Genomic DNA, 23,898 nt, shown 5'->3' on the forward strand with positions numbered 1-23,898 from the left:
TCTTCTTTTTCAGCCAATCTTTGGTTGATTTACTAGTATGTTTTGGGTCATTGTCATGTTGCATGGTCCAGTTCCGCTTCAGCTTTAATTTTCTAACTGATGGTCTCACATGTTCTTCAAGCACCTTCTGATACACAGTAGAATTCATTGTGGATTCTATGATGGTGAGCTGACCAGGTCCTGCTGCAGCAAAGCAGCCCCAAACCATGACACTTCCACCTCCATGCTTCACAGTTGGTATGAGGTTCTTTTCTTGGAATGCTGTGTTTGGTTTACGCCAAACATGTCCTCTGCTGTTGTGTCCAAATAATTCAATTTTGGACTCATCTGTCCAAAGAACATTATTCCAGAAGTCCTGGTCTTTGTCAACTTTATCGCTGGCAAATGTCAGTCTGGCCTCGATGTTTCTCTTGGAAAGCAAAGGTTTCCTCCTTGCACACCTCCCATGCAAGTTAAACTTGTACAGTCTCTTTCTGATTGTAGAGGCATGTACTTCTACATCAACAGTAGCCAGAGCCTGCTGTAGTTCTCGAGATGACACTTTAGGGTTTTTGGATACCTCTTTTAGCATCTTGCGGTCTGCTCTTGGGGTGAACTTGCTGGGGCGACCAGTCCTGGGCATGTTGGCAGTTGTTTTGAAAGCCCTCCACTTGTAGACTATCTTCCGGACAGTGGAATGGCTGATTTCAAAATCTTTTGAGATCTTTTTAAATCCCTTCCCAGACTCATAGGCTGCTACAATCTTTTTTCTGAAGTCCTCTGACAGCTCTTTTGCTCTCACCATGGTGCTCACTCTCACTTCAACAGTCAGGAGCACACCAAACTAAATGTCTGAGGTTTAAATAGGGCAAGCCTCATTCAACATGCAGAGTAACGATCTACTAATTATGTGCACCTGGTGTGATATACCTGTGTGAGATCTGAGCCAATTTAAGAGGGAATACATGTGAGGGTGTCCTATCTTTTTCCTCAGTTAGAATAGGCATTTTTGTAGAATGTCATTTACAGAAGATCTTGAAAAGACTTTTCTTCAGTTTTCTTTGTTTAGTTGGATTACTTTAATCTCTCTGTATTGTTGAAACGGAGATGAAATAACCATTTATTAAAAATGTTACAAAAAACCACATGCTTTCAAAGGGTGTCCTAATTTTTTCACATGACTGTATGGTGGCCACTGGGTCCCATCCCCTCCAGTGGTGGCAGTGGCAGATTACACTGCTGGGGCTCAGATCGTTACCATGGCAGCCAGGACGCTACTGAAGCCCTGGCTGCCATGTTCAGCTCCCTGCTGCTGTGTGCACAGAGCCCAGGGCAGCAGGGAGATGTGTGAGATCCTATTCACCCTGATAGAGCTCTATCAGGGTGAATAGCACAAGGGATGAAAAGATCCAGGTTCTAGTCCCTAAGGGAAGAAATGGTTATTAAATAAAAAGTAAAAAAAAACACCAAAATACTAAAAGTTTAATTGGCCCCCTTCCTAGTTTTACATAAAAAATTTACAAACAATAAAGAATAAACATATTACATATCGCCACATCCCCAAAAGTGTGAGCTATTAAAATATTAGAAAATATTTAGGTGAAGGCCAAACCAGAAAAAAAACCTCTAAACCACGCAATTCGCCATTTTTAGTCACCTTGTCCCTCAGAAGATGTCCCTGGATGTGAGAGGCATGTGGTGCTGTATTCTCCTATATGTAGTGCTGGCTCACTACTGTCACCTGTGTCTTATCTTCTCAAAGTCCTTTTTTTTTTATTATATGCATTTTAAATTAGCATTTTAAAATTTAAAATGCATATAATGCATTTTAAAATTTCATTTGACTCCTAAATTTTTTTAGTTTAGGAGCCAATGGCTCCTGGTCATTTTTTTTTGTCTGGAGCACTGGGTCTACTCCTTTAAATTGTTTTAAGTTGGCACTTAGGTTTGAAAGTGCTTTTAGTAAGGTGCCTCATTGACCGTCTGTTTCAGTGTCCTGTGCATCTGTCAGCACAATCAAGCATATGAAGTCCTAATTTGCATATTACTCTTTTAAATTCTGCAATGGATCATGGGAAGAAAGGTATGTTTTTAGTCAGCAGGGTCAGTCCTAACAGGCATTATGGCTGGTTTAATAGGGTTGATCCTGCTGATGGATGCCATTTAATATAAATACAAAGGTCATTGATATCTGGTGTCCTCTTAGCAGCAATCTACTGCTAAGGTGGAGTTCACGTCAGTGCCATTTTTACGTTTTTCTGATCCGTCAGAAGAACAGAAAGAAAAAAAAAAATAGATCCTGTGCATCAGTTATGCACATTTGGCAACCGTTTGAGCCATTTTCATCCAAAATCTGTATCTTAGACGGAAATGGCTCAAACAAAGGCCAAATGTGCATAACTGATGCACAGGATTTTTTTTTTTCTTTCTTTATCTGTTCTGACGGATCAGAAGAAAAGAAAAATAATGGTGATGTGAACTTTAGGGTACTTTCACACTTGCGGCAGAGGATTTCGGCAGGCAGTTCCGTCGCCGGAACTGCCTGCCGGATCTGTCAAAATGTATGCCAACTGATGGCATTTGTCAGACGGATCATAATCCTGATCCGCCTGACAAATGCATTGAAATGCCGGATCCGTCTCTCCGGTGTCATCCGGAAAAACGGATCCGGCATTTATGAATTTTTTTCACATTTTTTTTGCGCTCTGAGCATGCGCAGACCGCAATGCTGGATCCGTTTTGCCGGAACACTCGGGGCCAAATCCGACATTAATGCTTTTCAATGGGAAAAAATGCAGAATCCGGCATTCCAGCAAGTGTTACAGAATTTTGGCTGGAGATAAAACCGCAGCATGCAGCGGTATTATCTCCGTCCTGAAAAGGCAAAAAGACTTAAGACATCCTGATGCATCCTGAACAGATTGATCTCCATTCAGAATGCATTAGGATAAAACTTATCAGTTCTTTTCCGGTATTGAGCTCTTAGGATGGAACTTAAAGAGGACCTTTCACCGATTATTACACTATGAACTAACTATACATACATGTAGAGCGGCACCCGGGGATCTCACTGCACTTACTATTATCCCTGGGCGCCGCTCCGTTCTCCCGCTATGCCCTCCGGTATCTCCGTTCCCTAAGTTATGGTAGGCGGAGTCTGCCCTTGTTCTTCTGAAGCGCTGGCCAATCGCATTGCAGAGCTCACAGCCTGGGAGAAAATAACCTCCCAGGCTGTGAGCTCTGCGCTGCGATTGGCCAGCGCTAGAGCAGAACAAGGGCAGACTCCGCCTACCATAACTTAGTGACTGGAATCTCCGCCTACTATAACTTAGTGAGCGGAGATACCGGAGGGCATAACGGGAGAACGGAGCGGCGCCCGGGGATAACAGTAAGTGCAGTGAGATCCCCGGGCGCCGCTCTACATGTCTGTATAGTTAGTTCATAGTGTAATAATCGGTGAAAGGTCCTCTTTAATGCCGGAAAAGAAAAACGCAAGTGACAAAAAAAATGACAAATCAAAGCATAGGAGAAATCTTTTAATAGTTTGGACTTTTTCAGACATGGCGTTGCCTAATATGCTTATTTTTATTGTATTTATATATATTTTTATATGTAAAATTGGGAAAGGGGTTGATTTAAAATGTTTTGGTGTCCTTGTTTTTTTTTTTACTTTTTCATTTAGCCCTGGGATCTTTTAATCCCTTGTCCTATTCACCCTAATAGAGCTCTATTAGGGTGAAAAGGATTTTACACTGTCCCCTCTGCTCTGTGCTTTGTGCACACTGCAGCAGGGAGCTTACCATGGCAGCCATGGAAGGCTTCAGTAGTATCCTGGCTGCCTTAGTAACCGATCGGAGCCACGCCACTTCACTGCTGGGGCTTCGATCAAAAGCTGCCACTGCCACCAATGAATATAATAATAATGAGGAGGGGAGGGGAGGGGACTCTGGCCACTGCCACCAATGAATATAATAATAATGAGGAGGGGAGGGGACGGGACTCTGGCCACTGCCACCAATGAATATAATAATAATGAGGAGGGGAGGGGAGGGGACGGGACTCTGGCCACTGCCACCAATGACTAGAACAGTGAGGAGGGGGCACCTGTGGCCACTGCGCCACCATTGATTATAATTAACATGATCATAATACTGAGGTGTGGCCAGTGCGCCACCAATGCATATGATTAACCCTTAAATACAAATGTAGGCTGCGGGTGCCGGCGGTATCACATACCCCGCACCTGGCCTCTGACAGGGTGCTGCGATCCCCGTCAATTAACCCATCAGGTGCCGCACCTCAGGGCTTAATTGACGCGGTTCGGTGGATCGCTGTGCCCTGTCATAGAGACAGAGTATGTGATACCGCCAGCACCCGCAGCCTACATTTGTATTTAAGGGTTAATCATATGCATTGGTGGCGCACTGGCCACAGCCCCTCCTCCTCAGTATTATAATCATGTTAATTATATACATTGGTGGCAGCGGAAGCTTCACAGCCCTTCCCCCTCTCTTTTCTCATTGGTGGCCAGCACAGCCGCGTCAGTGGGGAGGGAGGGACTCTCTCCTTCTCCACTGTGCCGCTCAGGAGAACATGGTGCATGCTGAGAGCGGCGCGCACCATGTTATCCAACAGTTATTGGAAAATAGCAAATCCCGATATCGTATTTGATACCTAGTGCAACCCTACTCCAGACAAGACCTTCAAAGAGGGTCCGTCGCCACTCCAGACGTGTTCTAATTGTGTTCTCCTTTAATATAGCATGTCTGCAGCATCCTTTCTAACAGCTGTGACGTTCTCTTGCTCTGTAATTCCTACTACAAACTTGTGAATAAATTGACAACTGGGTGTTACCAGGAGGGGGGGTGTCACCAGGGGCGTACCTACCATATCGGCAGACCATGCGACTGCTATGGGGCCCAGAGCAAGAGTTGACTCTACCCTTCTAAAGGAACAACTTTTAACAAATAAGGCAGTGGAAAAATGTCCCACGGGTCATTGAAAAGGGTTTAGGCAGTAACCCTTCTGCCCTGTGTGTGTGTGTGTGGGGGGGGCTGGTTTGATGCTTGCTATGGGGCCCTTACTTCTCTGTACGCCACTGGGTGTTACTGCTCTCACTGTCCAGTCAGTGCTGCCAGTGTCACTGTAGGGACGCACCCCTTTGGCAAGAGAAATGATAACACCCAGCTGGATATGTATTCATACATTCTAGGTTGAATAACCGAGGAACAGCACAGTTATAGGAAAAAGTGCTCTGCAATAATTTATGGGCAATAGAAGTATTTACTAAAACGGACCTGAGAGGTGACAGCTCCTCCATAATTATGATTGGCAGTGCATAAAAGACGGACATGTCCCTTTTTTAGCTGCTGCTACTGTACAAGTGACTGTTCAGCCGTATTGCTGTCAAAATAGTTTCAATCTGCTAGAGTTTCATTTGGATCTTCTGTGTTAACAAGTTGGTGGTTGTGGTAACTATAGAGCGGTATCTGTAAAACAGGAAACAAATTCCAGAATGGTGTTATGAGGGTAGCGATATTTCGCTGCTCCTGAAATAGGGGCATATTGCTTGTCTGATACTGATACGGCACCCGGCACAAGTGGCATTGAAATCACTCAGCACAACACATTCCTGTGGGCTAAATCCAGACCCACACCTGCCTTTCTGCTGCAGCTCGCAGCTGTGTTCCCCAGCCATATGGACTTGTATGTCAGTGGAGGTCGGCAACCTTTTCTGAACAGACGTTGTGTAAGGCCTCATGCACACAAACGTATATTCTTTCTGTGTCCGTTTCGTATTTTTTATTTTTTTTGCGGACCGTATACAGAACCATTCATTTCAATGGGTCCGCAAAAAAAAAAACGGAAGTTACTCCATGTGCATTCTTTATCCGTATTTCCATATTATGGACAAGGATAGTACTAGTTCTATTGGGCAAGCTGCTCCATTCCGCAAAATACGGAATGCACACGGATGTCATCCATATTTTTTGCGGACCGCAAAATACATAGGGTCGTGTGCATGAGGCCTAAGGGAAATGGAAAGTGTTATTTCGAGGCTGAGTTGATATCACATTTTTACCCTGCTATTAACATATAATATATAGGATGCAGAAGCGTATATACTATGAAAAATTACCTTCTGCTAAAAATTGTATGTTTTACTAATTTTCTAATACATTTTCAGTGTAAATTTCTCAGTTTTCTTCTTCCTCAGTAAAAAGTAACATAGTACATAAGGCCAAAAAAAGACATTTGCCCATCCAGTTCGGCCTGCTATCCTGCAAGTCTCACATAAAAGAAGATATTCAGCTTTTGAGTTACTATTCAGTATGTAATGTAATATGGCATGACTTTATATGCTTCCATGGCTAGATATTGGGTATATGGCTTTTGTATGATACCAGGATCAAACCTCTCTGCTAATTTTGGGCGGTTCTGCATGCATTTGAGTTCAAGGCGCAACATAGAAGTTTTACTTCTTGGTTACTTGTGTGTAGGAGAGGGAGAAGCTGCAAGCTACATCAGGAAGATCACAGCCCGTTATGGCGGGTTACACGGGCAGATTATCAGGGGTGAACGTTCATGCAGGCAGGTAAATTATCATTTCTGGTCAGTAGATTGTCAGTCTAAACAGCGAAACAACGCAGCTGTAGGAGGGCGAGCAATCGCACAACTCTTCCTTCCTGATAATCGGCTGCTCCTCGCACTGTGTAAACCCGCCTTTACTGCCATTTCTCCACCTGTACAGCCACCAATGACCCTGTTTTCTTCATGTTATGAACCCTTACCAATCACAGAGGATGGGGGTGGGGTACCATTTACTATAGAGTAGTTCCACAGCAATTACACATCCATTCAACCCCTGCACTGTGACTCAAAAGTTTACCGGCACCGCCATCATGGAGAGTTTTTTCCTTATTCAGTTCTGTGGTGAGGTGATGTCTATAACATATATGTTACATAGACCATCAAATGTGGCATGGATTCTGTAACATCTTAGATAGGATGTCAGTGAGGAACCTGCACACGTAGCGGGATTATTACACCAGGGATTTAACAACAAAACAGACTGTTACATGGGAATTTTGCTGCTGATTTGCTTTGGGGTTCACTGCAAGTGTGAAATCTGGTGCATGTCCTGAAATGCACCTTTTTTTTTTTTTTTTTTTTAAAGTGTGGAATTTGCATCCAAAGTCAGTCCATGACAAACCACCCACTTCTGAAACTATTTTTATTTTATTTATTTTTTAAGTTTCAAGTTGTTTTGGCTTTTTTCCACATTTTTTTTAAATTGTATTCATCTTTCTTTGAAGGAATGGGAGGAGACCAAAGAGGATTTCATGGAAAGGAGAGCGTGGAGACACGACATAGTCGTACCAGGAATGGGGAAGGGCCTAGATTCCAAACTGTTAACTTTGCCCAGCCTGTGCGTTTCAGTAGTAAGTTTGTGTTCCTGTTTTTCACAGTTTTGATCGCCATGTGTCCTTTTTTGTGTGACATATCTAAACATTACAGAACAAAACCATAAAGCAATTGCTGTCATTTTAAATAGCTTGTAATCCTTTTGGTGTAATCCACCAAATGCAGAGCTGTACAGTTTATTCATTTAATTAAGGGCTCATTTACTCGACCATATGGCCATCTTGCCCGTGTTGCGCTAACAGCGGGGCCGCAATACACGTGCGTCGGCCCTGTGAACTCTGTGCTGTGGATGCACACTGACTTGAATGGGTTCGCTATCCACAAGATACAGCAAAAGATAGGGCGTGTCCGGAGGCCTGGATTGGAAGCCCTATCACAGAGTACCACTAAAGTATAAAACGTAACCTTTATTATGCTAATCCCACAAAAAACATATATTGGACAAAACAACAAAAATGATAAATACGATAGGGACTCGGTGGTCATCAATCATCCACAATGTAGGAAGGGGCAGTCCCATAGGCAGGGTGGTAGTAGTTGATTAGGGATCTTTCCCTAATACTCACCCTATATTGTATGTCCCTGCCTAAAGATCCCATATTCATGAACCTCCTATACGCTCTAGGATGGCCCTGAAAACAGGCGATACAGGCAAACCATGATAAGGTGGCCCGTAGATATATACTGTGACCTAATCTAGATGCACAAAAATAATAAATGCTGAATACATTAAAGATACTTTTACTCAAGTTATTAATAAAGTTCACAAATCTGTGATAAAGATTACTATGAACAAAGCAATAGTCCAGTCAACGCCAAGTACACTCTCAACCAGATCAAGTATTCTTAAAAGGGCACCTAAATAGTTAAAGATGACAACATATATCCTTTAGGTCCCTTTTATCCCAACGCGTTTCGCCCAGTATGATAAATTAGGCTCATCAGGGGACACTCAACAAGTGTCCCAATCGGCATCAAACAGATATAAACAGAATAGTAAACATTCAGTGGTAACTATGTACCAATAATTAATTCAGCCACAGACATTAATCAAAGTAGAGATATAAACCATATGTTTTGTTTGGCTAGTAAACCCAGAGCTCCCCTCAGATGTTTATGTCAACACATGATGTGCAAAGTGTTGCATAAGGCTACTTTCACACTGGCGTTTCTGGGTCCGCTTGTAAGATCCGTTTCAAGGCTCCCACAAGCGTCCCAAAACGGATCAGTTCAGCCCTAATGCATTCTGAATGGATAAGGATCCGTTCAGAATGCATCAGTTTTCCTCCGTTCAACCTCCATTCCGCTTTGGAGGCGGACACCAAAACGCTGCTTGCAGCGTTTTGATGTCCGTCTGACGAAACTGAGCCAAACGGATCCATCCTGACTTACAATGTAAGTCAATGGGGACGGATCCGTTTTTACTGACACAATATGGTGCAATTGAAAACGGATCCGCCTCCCATTGACTTTCAATGTAAACTGATATTTTTAATTTTTTTTGTTCATGGTAATGCAAACGGATCCGTTCAGAACGAATACAAGCGTTTGCATTATAGGTGCGGATCCGTCTGTGCAGATACCAGACGGATCCGCACCTAAACGCAGGTGTGAAAGTAGCCTAAATGTGGTGCATGTCGGACATTGCACTAATGATCACATGGGTAATACTTGCGTGCCCAGAGATATACACCCAGATTGGTCACATGGGATCGCCAGTAAGTAACATTACTCTACTGTTGGCATAAGTGGGCCGCTTGTCCAGTGATCTGTATCCAACCTCCCGTTAATATAGACCGAGTGACCTTTGGATTGGAAGCCCACAAACACTCAGAAACTCTTCCGTCAGCTTTCGGGTGCATGCACTGCAAAAGATAAGACACGTCCTATCTTTTGCCATATCTTGCGGATTGTGGACACAAAATGGGCATGGTGACCATACAGTCATGTTAATGAGCCCTAAAGGGAATCTATCACTGGTTTTATGCTGCCCTATTTGAGGGCACAAGGGCTGACAGAGACCCCCAGCAGAACGTTGGTTCACTTACTTGAATTGACACAGTCCCAGCCATAACTCAGCTAAACTCAGTATTGAGCATCCCAGTGCAAAACAATTGCTGTAATGAGCTCATGTGTCCGCATGTTAATGAGCCCCCCCCGCAGCCCTGCTGCTGATTGACGGCGCTCGTCCTAGAGCAGTCTGTGATGGGGAGATCTGGGAGCCCCTTTATCTGAGGACTCCTGAGCTCAGTCAGTGGACTGAACGGATTTCAGCGCGCTGCGCAATAAAAATCAACAGATTTCAATTAAACGACTTGGCCCTTTCAAGTAAGTGAACTCAACATTCTGCTGAGATCCTCTGTCCCCAATTTATGAGAGAGAACAGAATGCAAAATATGTTGTTGTTATATGATGTTCACATTGTGGGGGGGTGTCCCCCCTCCTCTTTTTATGTTTCCTAGGGAAATGCCCATCAGGGTGGCATCACTATGATGGGACAGCAAGCTGCTATAAGGTGTACTCTGGTGAAAACTACTGGGATGCTGTTCAGACCTGTCAGAAGGTGAACGGCTCTCTTGCAACATTTACCACAGACTCTGAGCTAAAGTTTATCTTGGCTCAAGAATGGGAAATGGAAGAAAGGCCGTTCTTAAGAAAGGACCAGAGGAGGTGAGCCATATCCTCTGGAAACATATAATAATGGCATGCCCTGTTTTGGTTACTCTGGCAATTAGAACTGTGTTTTTTTTTCTGTTTTTTTTTTCATTGTAATGCGCTACGTTTGATACTAGAAATGTCTTAAAAAGTTTCCTGTAAAAATATTTATTTAAAGGGTTTGCCTCACTTCAGCAAGTGACATTTATCATGTAGAGAAAGTTATTACAAGGCACTTACTAATGTACTGTGATTGTCCAATATTGCCTCCTTTACTGGCTGGATTCATTTTTCCATCACATTTATACACTGCTCGTTTCCATGGTTACAGACCACCCTGCAATCCATCAGTGGTGGTCATGCTTGCACACTATAGAAAAAAGCGTCAGCCTCTCTTCTGGCCGGGACCATGGGAGCGCACATAGGCTAGTGCTTTTTCCTATATTGTGCAAGCACGACCACCACTGATAGATTGCAGGGTGGGCTGTAACCATGGAAACGAGCAGTGTATAATGTGATGGAAAAATGAATCCAGCCAGCAAAGGAAGCAATATACGGTAGATAATAACAATATATTAGTAAGTCCCTTGTATTAACTTTATGTACATGATAAATGCCACTTACTGAAGTGACACAACCCCTTTAATGATAAAGAGTTAGGACAAGATTAGAAATACACGGCTGCACTTTTCTAGAAACCCCACCACACCTGCCCATGGGTCCTGTCTGGTTACACCTCAGCTCCTTTTAAGTCTGTGTCACACAGACAGCCGTCAGGCATGAGTGGCACTATTTTTGGGGAAAAAAGAAGCCATGTTTCTATAATCTTGGTCAACCTCATGAAACTGAATGCCACCTCCAAGAAAACTGGTGGTCTTTCACTAATTTTGTTACACAGTGCACTCCCATACATACACTTCATCTTTTTATATCTTATAAAATTTTATATATTTCCATAGACTTTGGGTAGGTTACCAGTTTGTGATCACAAACCGGAACCATTCTGTGGAGGGACACTGGGAAGTGGCTTACAAAGGTAGGTGGACTTTTTGGAAGATACCTATTTCATAACAGTATGTATATAATCTACAGACAAAATACAGGGTGGCCCACGAAAATGTAGCCCATCTCCAAATCAAACTGCCTAATAGTAAATCGGTCTTAGTTGTCCATAGTAACAAAAACCAATCAGAACTCTGCTTTCATTTTCTCAGAGCCCTGTAGGAACAGAATGCTGCGCTCCGATTGGTTGCTCTGGGCTTTTTTTTTATTCAGTTTGATAAAAGTGTCCTATTGTGTCAGAAAGATGGTGTTCTCCTTGGAACAGCGAATATTGATTGTGGAAGGTTATGTGCGAAGCAGATCGATCAAGGAAACACGAGACCTTTTACCGGCAAGTACCCAGGAACAAACCCACCAGCTAAACTGTTTCTCGCCCATTTTCCTTGGGGGACACAGAAGACCTTGGGTATAGTTCAGCTCCCTAGGAGGCGTGACACTAAGTGAAAACTGTTAAGCCCCTTCTCCAGCAGCTATACCCTCAGCCTGGAGAGAGAAACTGCCAGTTTTTTTACTTAGTGTCCAAGGAGGCAAGACACTCCCTGCTCTGCAGGGCTGTTTTCTCTTTGTTGTTTAAATTTAGATTTTTCGTTTTTTCTTTTTCTTCCAGACCATTAGGGACAACAGAGACGCAATAGACCTTTCTTTTTCTCCCGGGGTTGAGCTGCGCCAGTGCCGGTCACCCGCACTGCTGCCTCCCCGACAGAAGGCAAGGTTGACCAGGGCAGCCTAGCTCCCCTGCATCCTGCCAGCGCAAGGGTCGCCCGCACGCCAAGTCCCTCTTCCAGCGTCCTGCCACTACGGTGCCAGTAGCTGAAGGGGCGACCCTGCTGGAACGAGGGTGAAGACGGCTGATGGTGAGAGAGTGGCTTCTCCAGCCCTACGTCCCGCCCACCCCCACCCCGGTCTCCTGCGTGCCTGACCCTCATACTGGTGCCTCTGGACCCTTCTGTCCCTGCTGGACCTAGGCTGGCCCCTGGGGTGCCGCAGGGCGGCAATCTGCTCCCTGCTCCCTCCCCTCCCCTCCTGGCCTCCATAGGACATTGCAGACTGGCTGTCTCCCCACCGCTCCTGAAGGTAGCTGCAGAATGCTGCAACATAGGTTCAGCCACACTGCCTCCCATCTCCCTGCGAGAGGAATGCTGCAACAGGGCCCGGAGGCCCGCACCTAGCTGCCCCTGACGGAGGGGTTATGCCGGCGTCCCCTCTCTATCCTCACGGGCACCCGGTATCAGGGTCCCCCCATCCCCTTAACGGTGCGCTGCTCAGGGCCAGGGGCCCGCTCCTGACGCTGCCGAGGCGCAGGGCCCTCGCTTCCGGCCCGCGGGGTAGGCACCCACAGCCGGCATGTACTTGAGCACGATGCTCTAACAGGCCCCGGCCGACCGTCGGTGGCCGGGCACCGCAAATTTTGGCCCAGGCATCGCGGCCTGCTGGGCCGCAATTCCGGCCCTCCTTTCCAGGCCCCTGACTCTTCTGGCCTGCGGGGTGGGCACCAGCGGCCGGTATGTACATGCGCCACTCCGGCTCCCTCCAGGTCCCGGCCGACCGTCGGTACATCCCGGTCGGCCGGGCGCCGCAAAAATTTAGGCCGCGGCCTACTAGGCCGCAAAATTCCGGCCTCGGTTGGAGGGGGCGGGAACTTCTCCAGGCGTGAATTCTTCCCGCCTGGAGGTTCGCCCGCCCCCAGGGGATCGCTGCGCCGCCCCCCAGGCCGGATCCCTGTTAACCTTTTGGGTACCGGCCATCTCCAGGGGCCGGCTCCCATCTAGAGGAGACCCTCTAAGATCTGGGCTTCCTCATGGGCCTGTATGGTGGCCTCCTTCCTGCCTCAGAGAGGCTGTGTTTAAAAATAACAGAATTCTTGTTGGCTGCGCAGGATGCTGCTGCCTGATCTCACTAGTTCTGGCCGTATGCATGCCCCCCTTCCATAGGCGGCATGTCGCGCTCCCCGGCCGAGGCGCTGGCCATGTGCATGTTCCCCTTCTAGGCGGACCCTTGCCCTCTCCCGGGATACGGCGCTGGCCAAGTGCATGCCCCCCTTCCTCCCTTTCTATAGGCAGAATTCGTCATCCTCTCCAGTTACGGTGCTGGCCATGTGCATGACCCCCTTCGATAGGCGAAATACTGCACTCTCCCTGGCTGCGGGCTGGCCTTGTGCATGACCCCCTTCGATAGGCGGAATACTGCACTCTCACCGGATACGGTGCTGGCCATGTGCACGACCCCCTTCCATAGGCGGAACGCTGCACTCTCGCTGGATTCGCTGCCGGCCATATGCATAACCCCCTTCCGTAGGCGAAATTCTGCACTCTCTCTGGATTCGCTGCCGGCCATATGCATGACCTCCTTCCATAGGCGGAATACTGCACTCTCACTGGATTCGCTGCCGGCCATGTGCACGACCCCCTTACATAGGCGGTATGCGGCACTCTCACTGGATTCGCTGCCGGCCATGGGCATGCCTCCTTCCCTCAGGCGGCATACATACACTCTCAGTGACTGGGGTTGTTCTCTCGCCAGTAAGTTGCTAGCCATGTGCATGACCCCCTTCCATGGCGGGGTGCTTGCACTCTCACTGGATACGCTGCCGGCCATGTGCATGACCCCCCTTCCATGGGCGGTGTGCTGCACTCTCACTGGATTCTCTGCCGGCCATGGGCATGCCTCCTTTCCTCAGGCGGCATACATACACTCTCACTGACTGTGGTTGTACTCTCGCCGGTACGTTGCTGGCCATGTGCATGACCACCATCCATGGCGGGGTGCTTGCACTCTCACTGGATGCGATGCTGGCCATGTGCATGACCCCCCTTTCTGGGCGGAATACTGCACTCTCACCGGATACGTTGCTGGCCATGAGCATGGCCTTGTTCCATGGGTGGAATGCTTGCACTCCCATTGGATACGGTGCTGGCCTTGTGCGTGACCACCCCTCATTCCATGGGCGGAATTTTGCACGCTCACGAGACTCACGGCTGTCCTTGTATATGCTATGCTGGACTTGTACATGTCCCCCTTCATTGGCGGAGTAGTTGCACTCTCACGAAATTCGCTGTTGGGTGGATTATTGCACAATCACTTAATGCTAGGATAACCCTGTGCATGTCCCCCTTTCACTAGGCGGACCTCCTGCGTTCCTACTGGATACTGTGCAGCCATGTGCATGGCCCCCTTCTGGGCGGAATATGGTATGTCCTACTTCTCTGAAGTTGGTACTGGCCTTGGGCATCACCCTCTTTTGGGGCAGGCCTTTGCACTCTTGCCGACTGCAGTGTTTGCCAGGTACATTTCCCCCCTTTCTGGGCGGACTGCTTGCGTTCCATCGCATGCCGTACTAGTCTTGTGCATAACTCCCTTCCAGGCTGCACTTTGCACTTCCGTAGATACTGTGGGACTCTGTGGCTGGCCCCCTTTGCTGAATGACTATTTTGCAGTGAGCGGACGTTCTTGTGCGCTCTGTGCGTTGTTTGGGCCGTGTATGCCTTCTCCTCCCGTAGGTGGGTTGGCCTTCTCACTGCTTACGGGGCTGCTTGTACGTATGCCTCCCTTCCTCCTGCGACATACTTGTATCTCTTGGGATACGATGCTTGCCGCAAGCCTTGCACTCTTCTCTGAAGAGATCATTCTGCTTCCACCTGACCCGGACGGGCTCTACTTGCTCTCTACTGCACCGAGATAGGCGGTACTCATTCTCGGGTTTGGATTGTATATTGCGGTTCCGTTGTGGCGGTATCCACCATGTTCGTTGGCCCTTCCACCTGGGGAGTGTTCGTGGTTCCTAGATGCGTACCCATTCGTCCTCCTGCGGCATTGCTTCCCTGCGCAAGCGGTCACATGGACGAGAGTGCTGTCTACAGCACCCCTCGAATTCTACGTTGGCTCTGGCGGGACTACGGTTGCCTCGCCTACTACCATTTCCTCCTCTTCGGATGCAGTGTGGTAGGAGTCCTTCCTATTGGTGCCCTCTGCGCTTCAGTTCTGCTCTGCTACCAGGTTCGGGCCGCTCTCCTCGGGAAGGTCGCCCAACTTCTCTTGGGTGCTCGATTATCCAGGTCCGGGGGACCTTCACTTCGGGTTCTTCAGGGTATTCGCCTTCTGTGAGCCGGTAAGCCGGGCGTCTCACAGAGTAGCGGGTGTTCTGCTTTTGAGCCGTCCTACTATGACTACCCTGTTACCCACTCCTCCTTTCGGTTGGACGGTGTTATGCCGGCCTCTGTCTCGACTGCTTTTTCTCGCCGGCTCTGTTTTGGCTCCCGCTCGGAGTATATCATTCCGATGTGGCTTCTGCCCTGGCCAGGCTTCAGAGGCTGTTCCTTCACTGCCCTCTCCTCCCCTCTGGGGAGAGCATGGTTGTTCACTTGGATGGTTCCGGTGTTCCTTGTGGCCTCGTACCGTCTCCCTCGTTCACACTGGCTGTACTAGCTGTGCGCCCATTTACTGGGCCTACCGCGTTCTGTCCTCCTGCTTGGGTGGAGATTGCTTTTTCCATTCTAGGCGATGGTCCTGCTGTAGACTTACCTTCTCGGTAACTTGGGAGGACTACCCTTCGGTCAAGATTGTCCTTAGATCTCCCACACCGGGACGGTAGAACCCCTTCCTCTGGTGGCAACATCGACATGGACTTTAGCCTGTCTTGTCCTGGCATCTGACGGATGATGGGCAGACCCTTTCGGTTCCTTCCATCTGCCCTTCTGCTCCCCCACTCCGGGTGGATACAGGACGACGTTGCTTGGTGTTTTTTTTTTTTTTTTTTTTTTTTTTTACTTTTTTTTTTTATTTATTTAAGTTTTTTATTAAATACCTATTTACCCCCTTAGGGGCTAGAACCTGGGATCTTTAATCCCTTGTCCTAGAGATCTATCAGGGTGAATAGGACCTCACACTGTCCCTGCTGCTCTGTGCTCTGTGCACACAGCAGCAAGGAGCCGACTATGGCAGCCAGGACTGATCGGAGCCCCGCAATACACTGCTGGGGTTCCGATCGGAACTGCCTCTGCCACCAATGATCATACTTGGGGGCGCACTGCACCACCAATGATTATAATACTTTGGGGGGGGGGTGTTGGGGGCGCCACCAATGATTCTGATTTATAATACTGGGGTTGGGGGGGGGGGGGGGTTCGGTGCACTGCGCCACCAATGAATATAGTTTTATGCTTAATACAAACGCAGGCTGCGGGTGCCGGACATATCCCATAACCGGCACGCAGCCTCTATGTCTGCGCGCTGCAATCTGCTGCTATTGACCCATCAGGTGCGGCACCTGAGGGGTTAATAGCGGCGGATCACAGCGCGCAGACATAGAGGCTGCGTGCCGGTTATGGGATATGTCCGGCACCCGCAGCCTGCGTTTGTATTGCGCATAAACGATATTCATTGGTGGCGCAGTGGACACAGCCCCTCCCCTCCTCCTCCCTGCTATCAGCCCATTGGTGGCAGCGGTGCAGGGGGGAGGGACTGCCTCCTTCTCCCCTGTTCTGTTGAGGAGAACATGGCACGTGCTGACAGCAGCGCGTGCCATGTCAGTTTAATGTGAAAGCGGCGGGTCTAGGCGCAAATGGCGACAAGACTACAAAGTCTTGTTGCCATATAGTAATTTTAGGTCGCATCTGCGACCATTTTGGTCGCCATCTGGAGCCCTGTACCAGTCAGCTGAAAATCCCCATCTGACTCACAAAACACCACTTCACGACCAGTAAATTTGCATTTGGTGCGCAGTGTCAGGAACATGAATATTGCGCCAAATTTTCTTCAAATCAACTGTGAATCCTGCAATTTTCCTGGACATCTCTGAACAGTTTTACAACCAACTAACGCGAAAAGAAAAAAATTCCTGTTTTTTCCAACAAGATTGGGCACCATGCCGCACCTCAAGGAACTCACTGGTGACGATTCATGGACTGTGAGCAAGAGGTTATGGCCGCCACGTTCTTCAGACTTGTCCACATGAGATTTTTATCTGTGGGAAAATGTAAAGCAGAAAGTGTCCACTAACAATCCACATCCCCTGGATGAACTAAAGGAAAACCTTACAAACACCATCTGCAGCATCACTAGCCGTATCAGCCAGCATAATCCGACCTGCCCAAAGATGTAGAGACCGGAACGTGGACCACTTTCAGCATCTTGTGACTTGTGGGTAATTAAAAAATAACAATCCACTTCCTCGTTCATCTGGTCATACTATCGCTGGAGGCCGGCTAATTTTTTGTGGGCCATCCTGTATAATTACTAGTTTCAAAGCTAGCATTGCCTCTAATAACAAAGTCTCCTTTTTACTCTTCTAGGCTCCTCTGAAGTTTTCTTACCTCCAGTGCCTATATTTGGCATGTATGATAATGAGAACATCCTTTGTGCCCAGCTGCAGTATTTCTATCTGCCATCTCTCCGGCATCATGGACTCCATAGCTGGTATGCTGAGAACTGCTATGAAAAGTCCTCCTTCCTTTGCAAACGCAGTAAGTAGTTTTTTGTTTTTTTTTAGTTTTTTTTTTTCAGATTTGGTTTATTAGCGGTTTCACATCCAAGGCCCTCTTTTACATAAGACAATTTTATTATCACATTTTTCGGAATAGACGAAGAACCAGAACATAACATGAAATAGTAATTAGAAGAATAAAAGGAGGAAAAAAGCATATGGCCACTAGATGTGGGAAATGTCAGAATCCTTGCACTATATTGACTGTCTGCAAGAGCCTATGGAAAAGCATTAGTAACTTTCAATTTTCTTATAACAGCTCTTAACCACTTAAAGGTGTTGTCCATCACCATCTAGTGTCAGTGTTCTGCAGCTCAGCTACCAATCACTTGAATCTGGAGGATAGGTCTTCAATATGTAAAAGATGGAAAAGCACTTAACCCGTTCTCTACGGCGCTGGAGCGATGTGCGAACATGGCGCACGCTCGCACGTGCAGTGGGCGTCATGGTCGGCAGATCTCTGCTGTTTCACAAAACAGAGACCTGCGGCTAATTACCGTGACCGGCAATAATGCCGATCGCGGTAATTAAATGCTTTTAGATGCCGTGATCAAGTGAGATCATGGCACCTAAACGCACAAAAACCGGGCTTCCTACCGATGCCCCGTGTGGCCAATTCGGGCATTGGTCGTTGGGCTGAACGCTCTCAGCCTTGCTGATGAGGCTGAAAGTGTTCATGCTGCAATTCTTATTTTGGCCACCAGAAAATAGGGAAGAAAAATGAAATTCCAAAAAACAGAAAAACCTCTAGTAGCCAAGGGGTTAAATAACTGCCAATATGCCTTTTTACAGTGGTCACTAAAGGAACTTACCCTGCAGCTCAGCTTAGTAAGTGTAAGTAGGAGAGATCTTTTGTGAAAGCAGCTCACTAACAGTGACAGATCACTACTGAAGTGTTAAAAGGGATGTGCCATAAAAACCGGGGTCCTGTGTCTGCTGTATAAATAGTGGTGGTCACCCATGTGCTTTGCTGCTCTATACTTTTCTGCTAGAGTTGGCCAAGCTCGGTCCTCTGCTTCTCTTTGGCAGTCCATAGAGATTAATGAAGCGGCATCAGATCCCCACTGATCAGACACTTATCCCTTATCCTTAGATCCTGATACAGTACCTTTATAAGTACTTAAGAGAAGACATTTCTTAGGAGCTGTGGATGGGGAAAAAAGGCATCAAACCGTCTATGAAGAAGGCAAATTGAGCAAGGGTATCTGGGATATATGACAGCAGACTGTAAACTAGTAGTGTACCTACATGTGTTTTTTAATCTTTTTTTTTTTTTTCCAGGTCAGACCTGTGTTGATATCAAAGACAACATTGTAGATGAGGGCTATTATTTCACCCCAAAAGGAGATGATCCATGTCTCAGCTGCACGTGCCACAACGGTGAACCTGAAATGTGTGTGGCTGCTCTATGTGAGAAACCACAGGGATGCCAGCAGTATCTCAAGGATCCAAAAGAATGTTGTAAATTCACTTGTCTGGACCCTGGTAAGACTGGCCAGGAATGAAAGCTTAGGTAGCATTGTGTTTACTCTTTATTTAAAAGGCCTTGCGGAGGAACATGAATTAAGATAATAAAATACAGCAATCATCTGGAAAGTCCCCCTTCTATTCTAGTGCCACCACTCCAGTGCTTCCTACTGGTCTCTGTTTGCCTGGCTGCAGCAGTCTTGTGTTGTAGATGTTGCGTCATCGCTGTGACCAAGTAAACAGACCAGTGGGCCGGAAAAACCTTTATAACTATTTGCAACAATTAGAAAGTATTAATTTTAAAAACACTGATTACTGAGAAAATACTTGAGTGATCTGATTAGAAACTATATTTTTTTCTGGTTCTCAGTGGAAACCTTTGTTTTTAGCCGTGTCGCCTTTTAAGAATTGCAGTTATTACTTATTCATTAAGTCTAGTGATTTATGAAAGCTCAGTTCGGATACTCTATGCTTGCTTGGTTTGCTGTTTCTATACATCAGGACTGACTTCTGGTCCCTTTTAACCCTTAATTTACTATTAAAAAGATTTTTGGTAGCAATCTCTTCAGCCAGATGGGTTAGTGGGCTGCAGGCCCTATATATCCAGGAACCAGTTCTTAGAATTCTAGATGACAAATTCATGTTTAAATAAGACCGTAGTTTGCTCCCAATGGAAGTCACTTCTTCCCATAGGTCTCAAGACATTGTGATTTTCCACCTTTGTTTGTCCCAAATAATTGCCTGCTAAATAAGTCTGTGTAAAAGGACCTTAAAGGGAATGTGTCATCAGAAAATGACCTGCTGTTTAAATCCCTTTTTTTTGTTTAGCATACATTTTTAAAGAATTTTTTTATGTTTTTAATTTTCCATGTATTCCAGATTATATATATATATATATATATATATATATATCCTGCGGTTTTTGCACTGGCCACTATGGCGCCACTTTTGGTTTATACAGATCACTTTACTGCATTTAACTCATTCTAATCCTGCCTGTAATGATATCACCTCTGTGCATAGATAAGACAGGATCCACCTTTCACAATAGCGGATTGTCAGTCTGCTCCTTCCTTGTACAATGACCTCTGCACATGTCACAGAGCATGCCTAGAGAACTCTCCCATCGAAGTCTATGGCCCATGGGGCTGCTGTAAAGCAATTTTATTAAAGGGTTTCTGTCACCCCACTAAAGTGATTTTTTTTTTTTTGGGCTAGTTAAATTAGTTATATAGCGATATATGAAAATATAATAGTGTTCCTTACTTTGATCCAGCAGTTTAGTCAAAAAACGAAGTTTTATCATATGCAAATTCGGTCTCTACCAGCAAGTAGGGCGTCTACTTGCTGGTAGCTGCTGCAGAAATCCGCCCCCTCCTCTTGTTGATTGACAGGGCCAGCCGGGATCTCCTCCTCCGGCCAGCCCTGTCGGCATTTCAAAAATCGCGCGGCCGTGTTGAATCTGCGCAGGCGCTCTGAGATGAGGAGGCTCGTCTCCTCAGAGCTCCCTCAGTGCGCCTGCGCCGATGACATCATCGAAATAGAAGACGTCATCGGCGCAGGCGCACTGAGGGAGTTCTGAGGAGACGAGCCTCCTCATCTCAGAGCGCCTGCGCAGATTCAACACGGGCGCGCGATTTTTGAAATGCCGACAGGGCTGGCCGGAGGAGGAGATCCCGGCTGGCCCTGTCAATCAACAAGAGGAGGGGGCGGATTTCTGCAGCAGCTACCAGCAAGTAGACGCCCTACTTGCTGGTAGAGACCGAATTTGCATATGATAAAACGTTTTTTGACTAAACTGCTGGATCAAAGTAAGGAACACTATTATATTTTCAGATATCGCTATATAACTAATTTAACTAGCCCAAAAAAAAAAAATCACTTTAGTGGGGTGACAGAAACCCTTTAATGCTTTCTAAATGCTGTTAAAGAGGACCTTTCACTTGTAAAAACAATGTGAACTAAGTATGCTGCCATGTAGAGCGGCGCCCGGGGATCTCACTGCACTTACTATTATCCCCGGGCGCTGCTCCGTTCTCCCGTTATGCCCTCCGGTACCTTTGCTCCTTAAGTTATAGTAGGCGATGTCTGCCCTTGTCCTGTGGGCGTCTCCTTCTCCTAGGCTGCAGCGCTGGCCAATTGCAGCTCACAGCCTGGGAGGTTTTTTTCTCCCAGGCTGTGAGCTGTGCACTGCGAATGGCCAGCGCTACAGCCTAGGAGGAGTAGATGCCCACAGGACAAGGGCAGACACCGCCTACTATAACTTAAGGAGCAAAGGTACCGGAGGGCATAACAGGAGAACGGCGCGGCGCCCGGGGATAATAGTAAGTGCAGTGAGATCCCCGGGCGCCGCTCTATATGGCAGCATACTTAGTTCACATTGTTTTTACAAGTGAAAGGTCCTCTTTAAGAACAGCTCAGACAAGATGGCTGCCCCTATAATAATGTTCAGGAAATAGAAGAAATAAATCTGCAGTCAGAAAATAAAAACAAATTAGAAAAAAAGGATACGCGCTACTTGATTTAAACTGGCAGATAAGGCTACTTTCACACTCGCTTTTGGCTTTCTGTTTCTGAGATCCGTTCAGGGCTCTCACAAGCGGTCCAAAACGGATCAGTTTTTCCCTAATGCATTCTGAATGGAAAAGGATCTGCTCAGAATGCATCAGTTTGCATCAGTTTTGGTGTCCGTCTGATGAAACTGAGCCAAACGGATCCGTCCTGGCACACAATGTAAGTTAATGGGGACGGATCAGTTTTCTCTGACACAATCTGGCACAATATAAAACCGATCCGTCCCCATTAACTTTCAATGGTGTTCAAGACTGATCCGTCTTGGCAATGTTCCAGATAACACAAACTGATCTGTTCTGAACGGATGCAGACAGTTGTATTATCTGAACGGATCCGTCCATGACGGATCCGCACAAAACGCGAGTGTGAAAGTAGCCTAAAATGTTTGGTGACACATTTCCTTTAAGGGTCCATTCACACGTCCGTAATTTGGGTCCACATTCGTTCCGCAATTTGCGGACCCATTCACTTTCAATGGGGCTGGAACAGATGCGGATCCGCATCAGTTTTTTCGGGATCCGCATCAGTTTTTTCGGGATCCGCAATTTCGTTCCTGGAAAAAATAGAACATGTCCTATTCTTGTCCGCAATTGCGGACCAGAAAAGGCATTTTCTATTATAGTGTCTGTGATGTGCGGATCTGCAAATTGCAGATCGCACATTGCAGGTGTCCGTGTTTTGCGGATCCGCAAAACACTTACGGACGTGTGAATGGACCCTTACTGTGTTGTCCGATCTCGCCATTACTTAGGCGAGACATGGCTGGGAAACGATGGAGCAGGCTGGTACTTCACTGTTGCGTTATCTCCCATTGCATTGCAGAAACCACATAGCACAGAAAGCTATGCTGTTTCTGAGTTAGAGAAACAGTTCTACAATGTTTTCATAGCCCCTTTATACTGCAATGGGAGCAACTGGAACAGAGAAGATTTGGCCCGCTCCGTTGCTTCCCAGTCACCTAGTGGTTGGCACTTAGCCGGATCTCGCCTTGGTCGCGGCAAGATGGGACAACACCTTCAACACATTAGATCTTAATAGACATTTTATGATGGGATCTGACTATTCAAAGAATATAAATCTGTGTTTTTTTTGTAAAGGGCTTTGTGGCTAATGGTTTGTGCTTACAACTGTACATCATGCAGTTCAATTTGGCAGTAAAGTCTTCAGCCTGCTTCGTACAGTAGAAAATGAATTATTGCAGGGAACCAAGGAGCAGTTTGTAAATGTTTTGTTTGCAATCCTGCCAGTGTTGCCTCTATAAGGCCTCTTTCACACAGCCGTTGTGCTCACGTGGCCGTATTGCGGGTCACTTACGGCGGTTCCTCAACACACAGGGCACTGGATGTGTGCATTCCGCATCACGAATGCGGACCCATTAACTTGAATGGGTCCGCAAATCCGGAGATGCGGTACAGAACGGAAGCACTGCGGAGTGCTTCCGTGGGGTACCGATCCGTGCTTCCGTTCCGCAAAAAAATTGAACTTGTTCGATCTTTGTGCGGACGGATCACGGACCCATTGAAGTCGAATGGGTCTGGATCCATCCTGGCCACCGCATGGACGTTGCCCGTGCATTGGGGACTGCAAATTGCAACCATAACGGCCGTGTGCAAGAGGCCTAAAGCTGATACACAGCACAGAAAACTGGTTGGTTTGTCTGTCTGATACTTAAAATGTACTCTTACCCTGAGTACAATACAAAAATGGGATCAGCTCTGATGTAGTGGGAGTGCATCGTTTCAAGCATCTCTTGGTCCTTCCTGAGACCTGTAGTCATGCTTTGAGAGATCCTAGGTTAAAGTAAGTGGTTGCTGAGAACCAACATCACAATCCTTGCAGACTGGGCCTTGAAAAGAGTCCCGGCCACCTGAGAAGAGTCCTGGTTATTCATGAATTCCTGCTCTCCTGCCCACCTGCTGATGACTGACAGTCTTCTACCTAGTTTTCTCTCTTCCTCTCTAGGAGAGAGCTGCCAATCATCAGCAGATGGGTGAGAGAACAGGAGATTATGAATAACCAGGACTCTTCTCAAGTAGATTTGACTCTTTTCAGTGCCTGGGCTGCAATGATTATGATGCTGGTTCTCAACAACCACTTACTTTTGGCTCATGAGTGACACACGGCTGAAATCAGCATTTCTGTCACTATTTTATACTGCCCACAGTGAGTTTAGCATAAAGTTGATGACCGGTTCCCTTTAAGACATGCATTCCAGGTGCAAAATCTATGTCGCTTACATGTACAACAGTCCCATTGCT

At 46.8% G+C, this 23,898-nt stretch overlaps 1 protein-coding gene across 1 annotated transcript in view; it reads left to right on the plus strand.

Annotated features, from left to right (window-relative positions):
- DGCR2 (DiGeorge syndrome critical region gene 2) overlaps positions 1 to 23,898 on the plus strand; it is an 82,595-nt gene that overhangs the window by 44,315 nt on the left and 14,382 nt on the right. Inside the window, exons 4-8 of the mRNA XM_040416372.1 lie at positions 7,296 to 7,421; positions 9,858 to 10,074; positions 11,019 to 11,095; positions 17,409 to 17,579; positions 18,881 to 19,084. Coding sequence (XP_040272306.1) covers positions 7,296 to 7,421; positions 9,858 to 10,074; positions 11,019 to 11,095; positions 17,409 to 17,579; positions 18,881 to 19,084 — 795 coding nt within the window. The remainder of the gene's footprint in view (positions 1 to 7,295; positions 7,422 to 9,857; positions 10,075 to 11,018; positions 11,096 to 17,408; positions 17,580 to 18,880; positions 19,085 to 23,898) is intronic.

The sequence above is a fragment of the Bufo bufo genome, chromosome 2 (assembly GCF_905171765.1).
Source record: "Bufo bufo chromosome 2, aBufBuf1.1, whole genome shotgun sequence".
Lineage (NCBI taxonomy): Eukaryota > Metazoa > Chordata > Amphibia > Anura > Bufonidae > Bufo > Bufo bufo.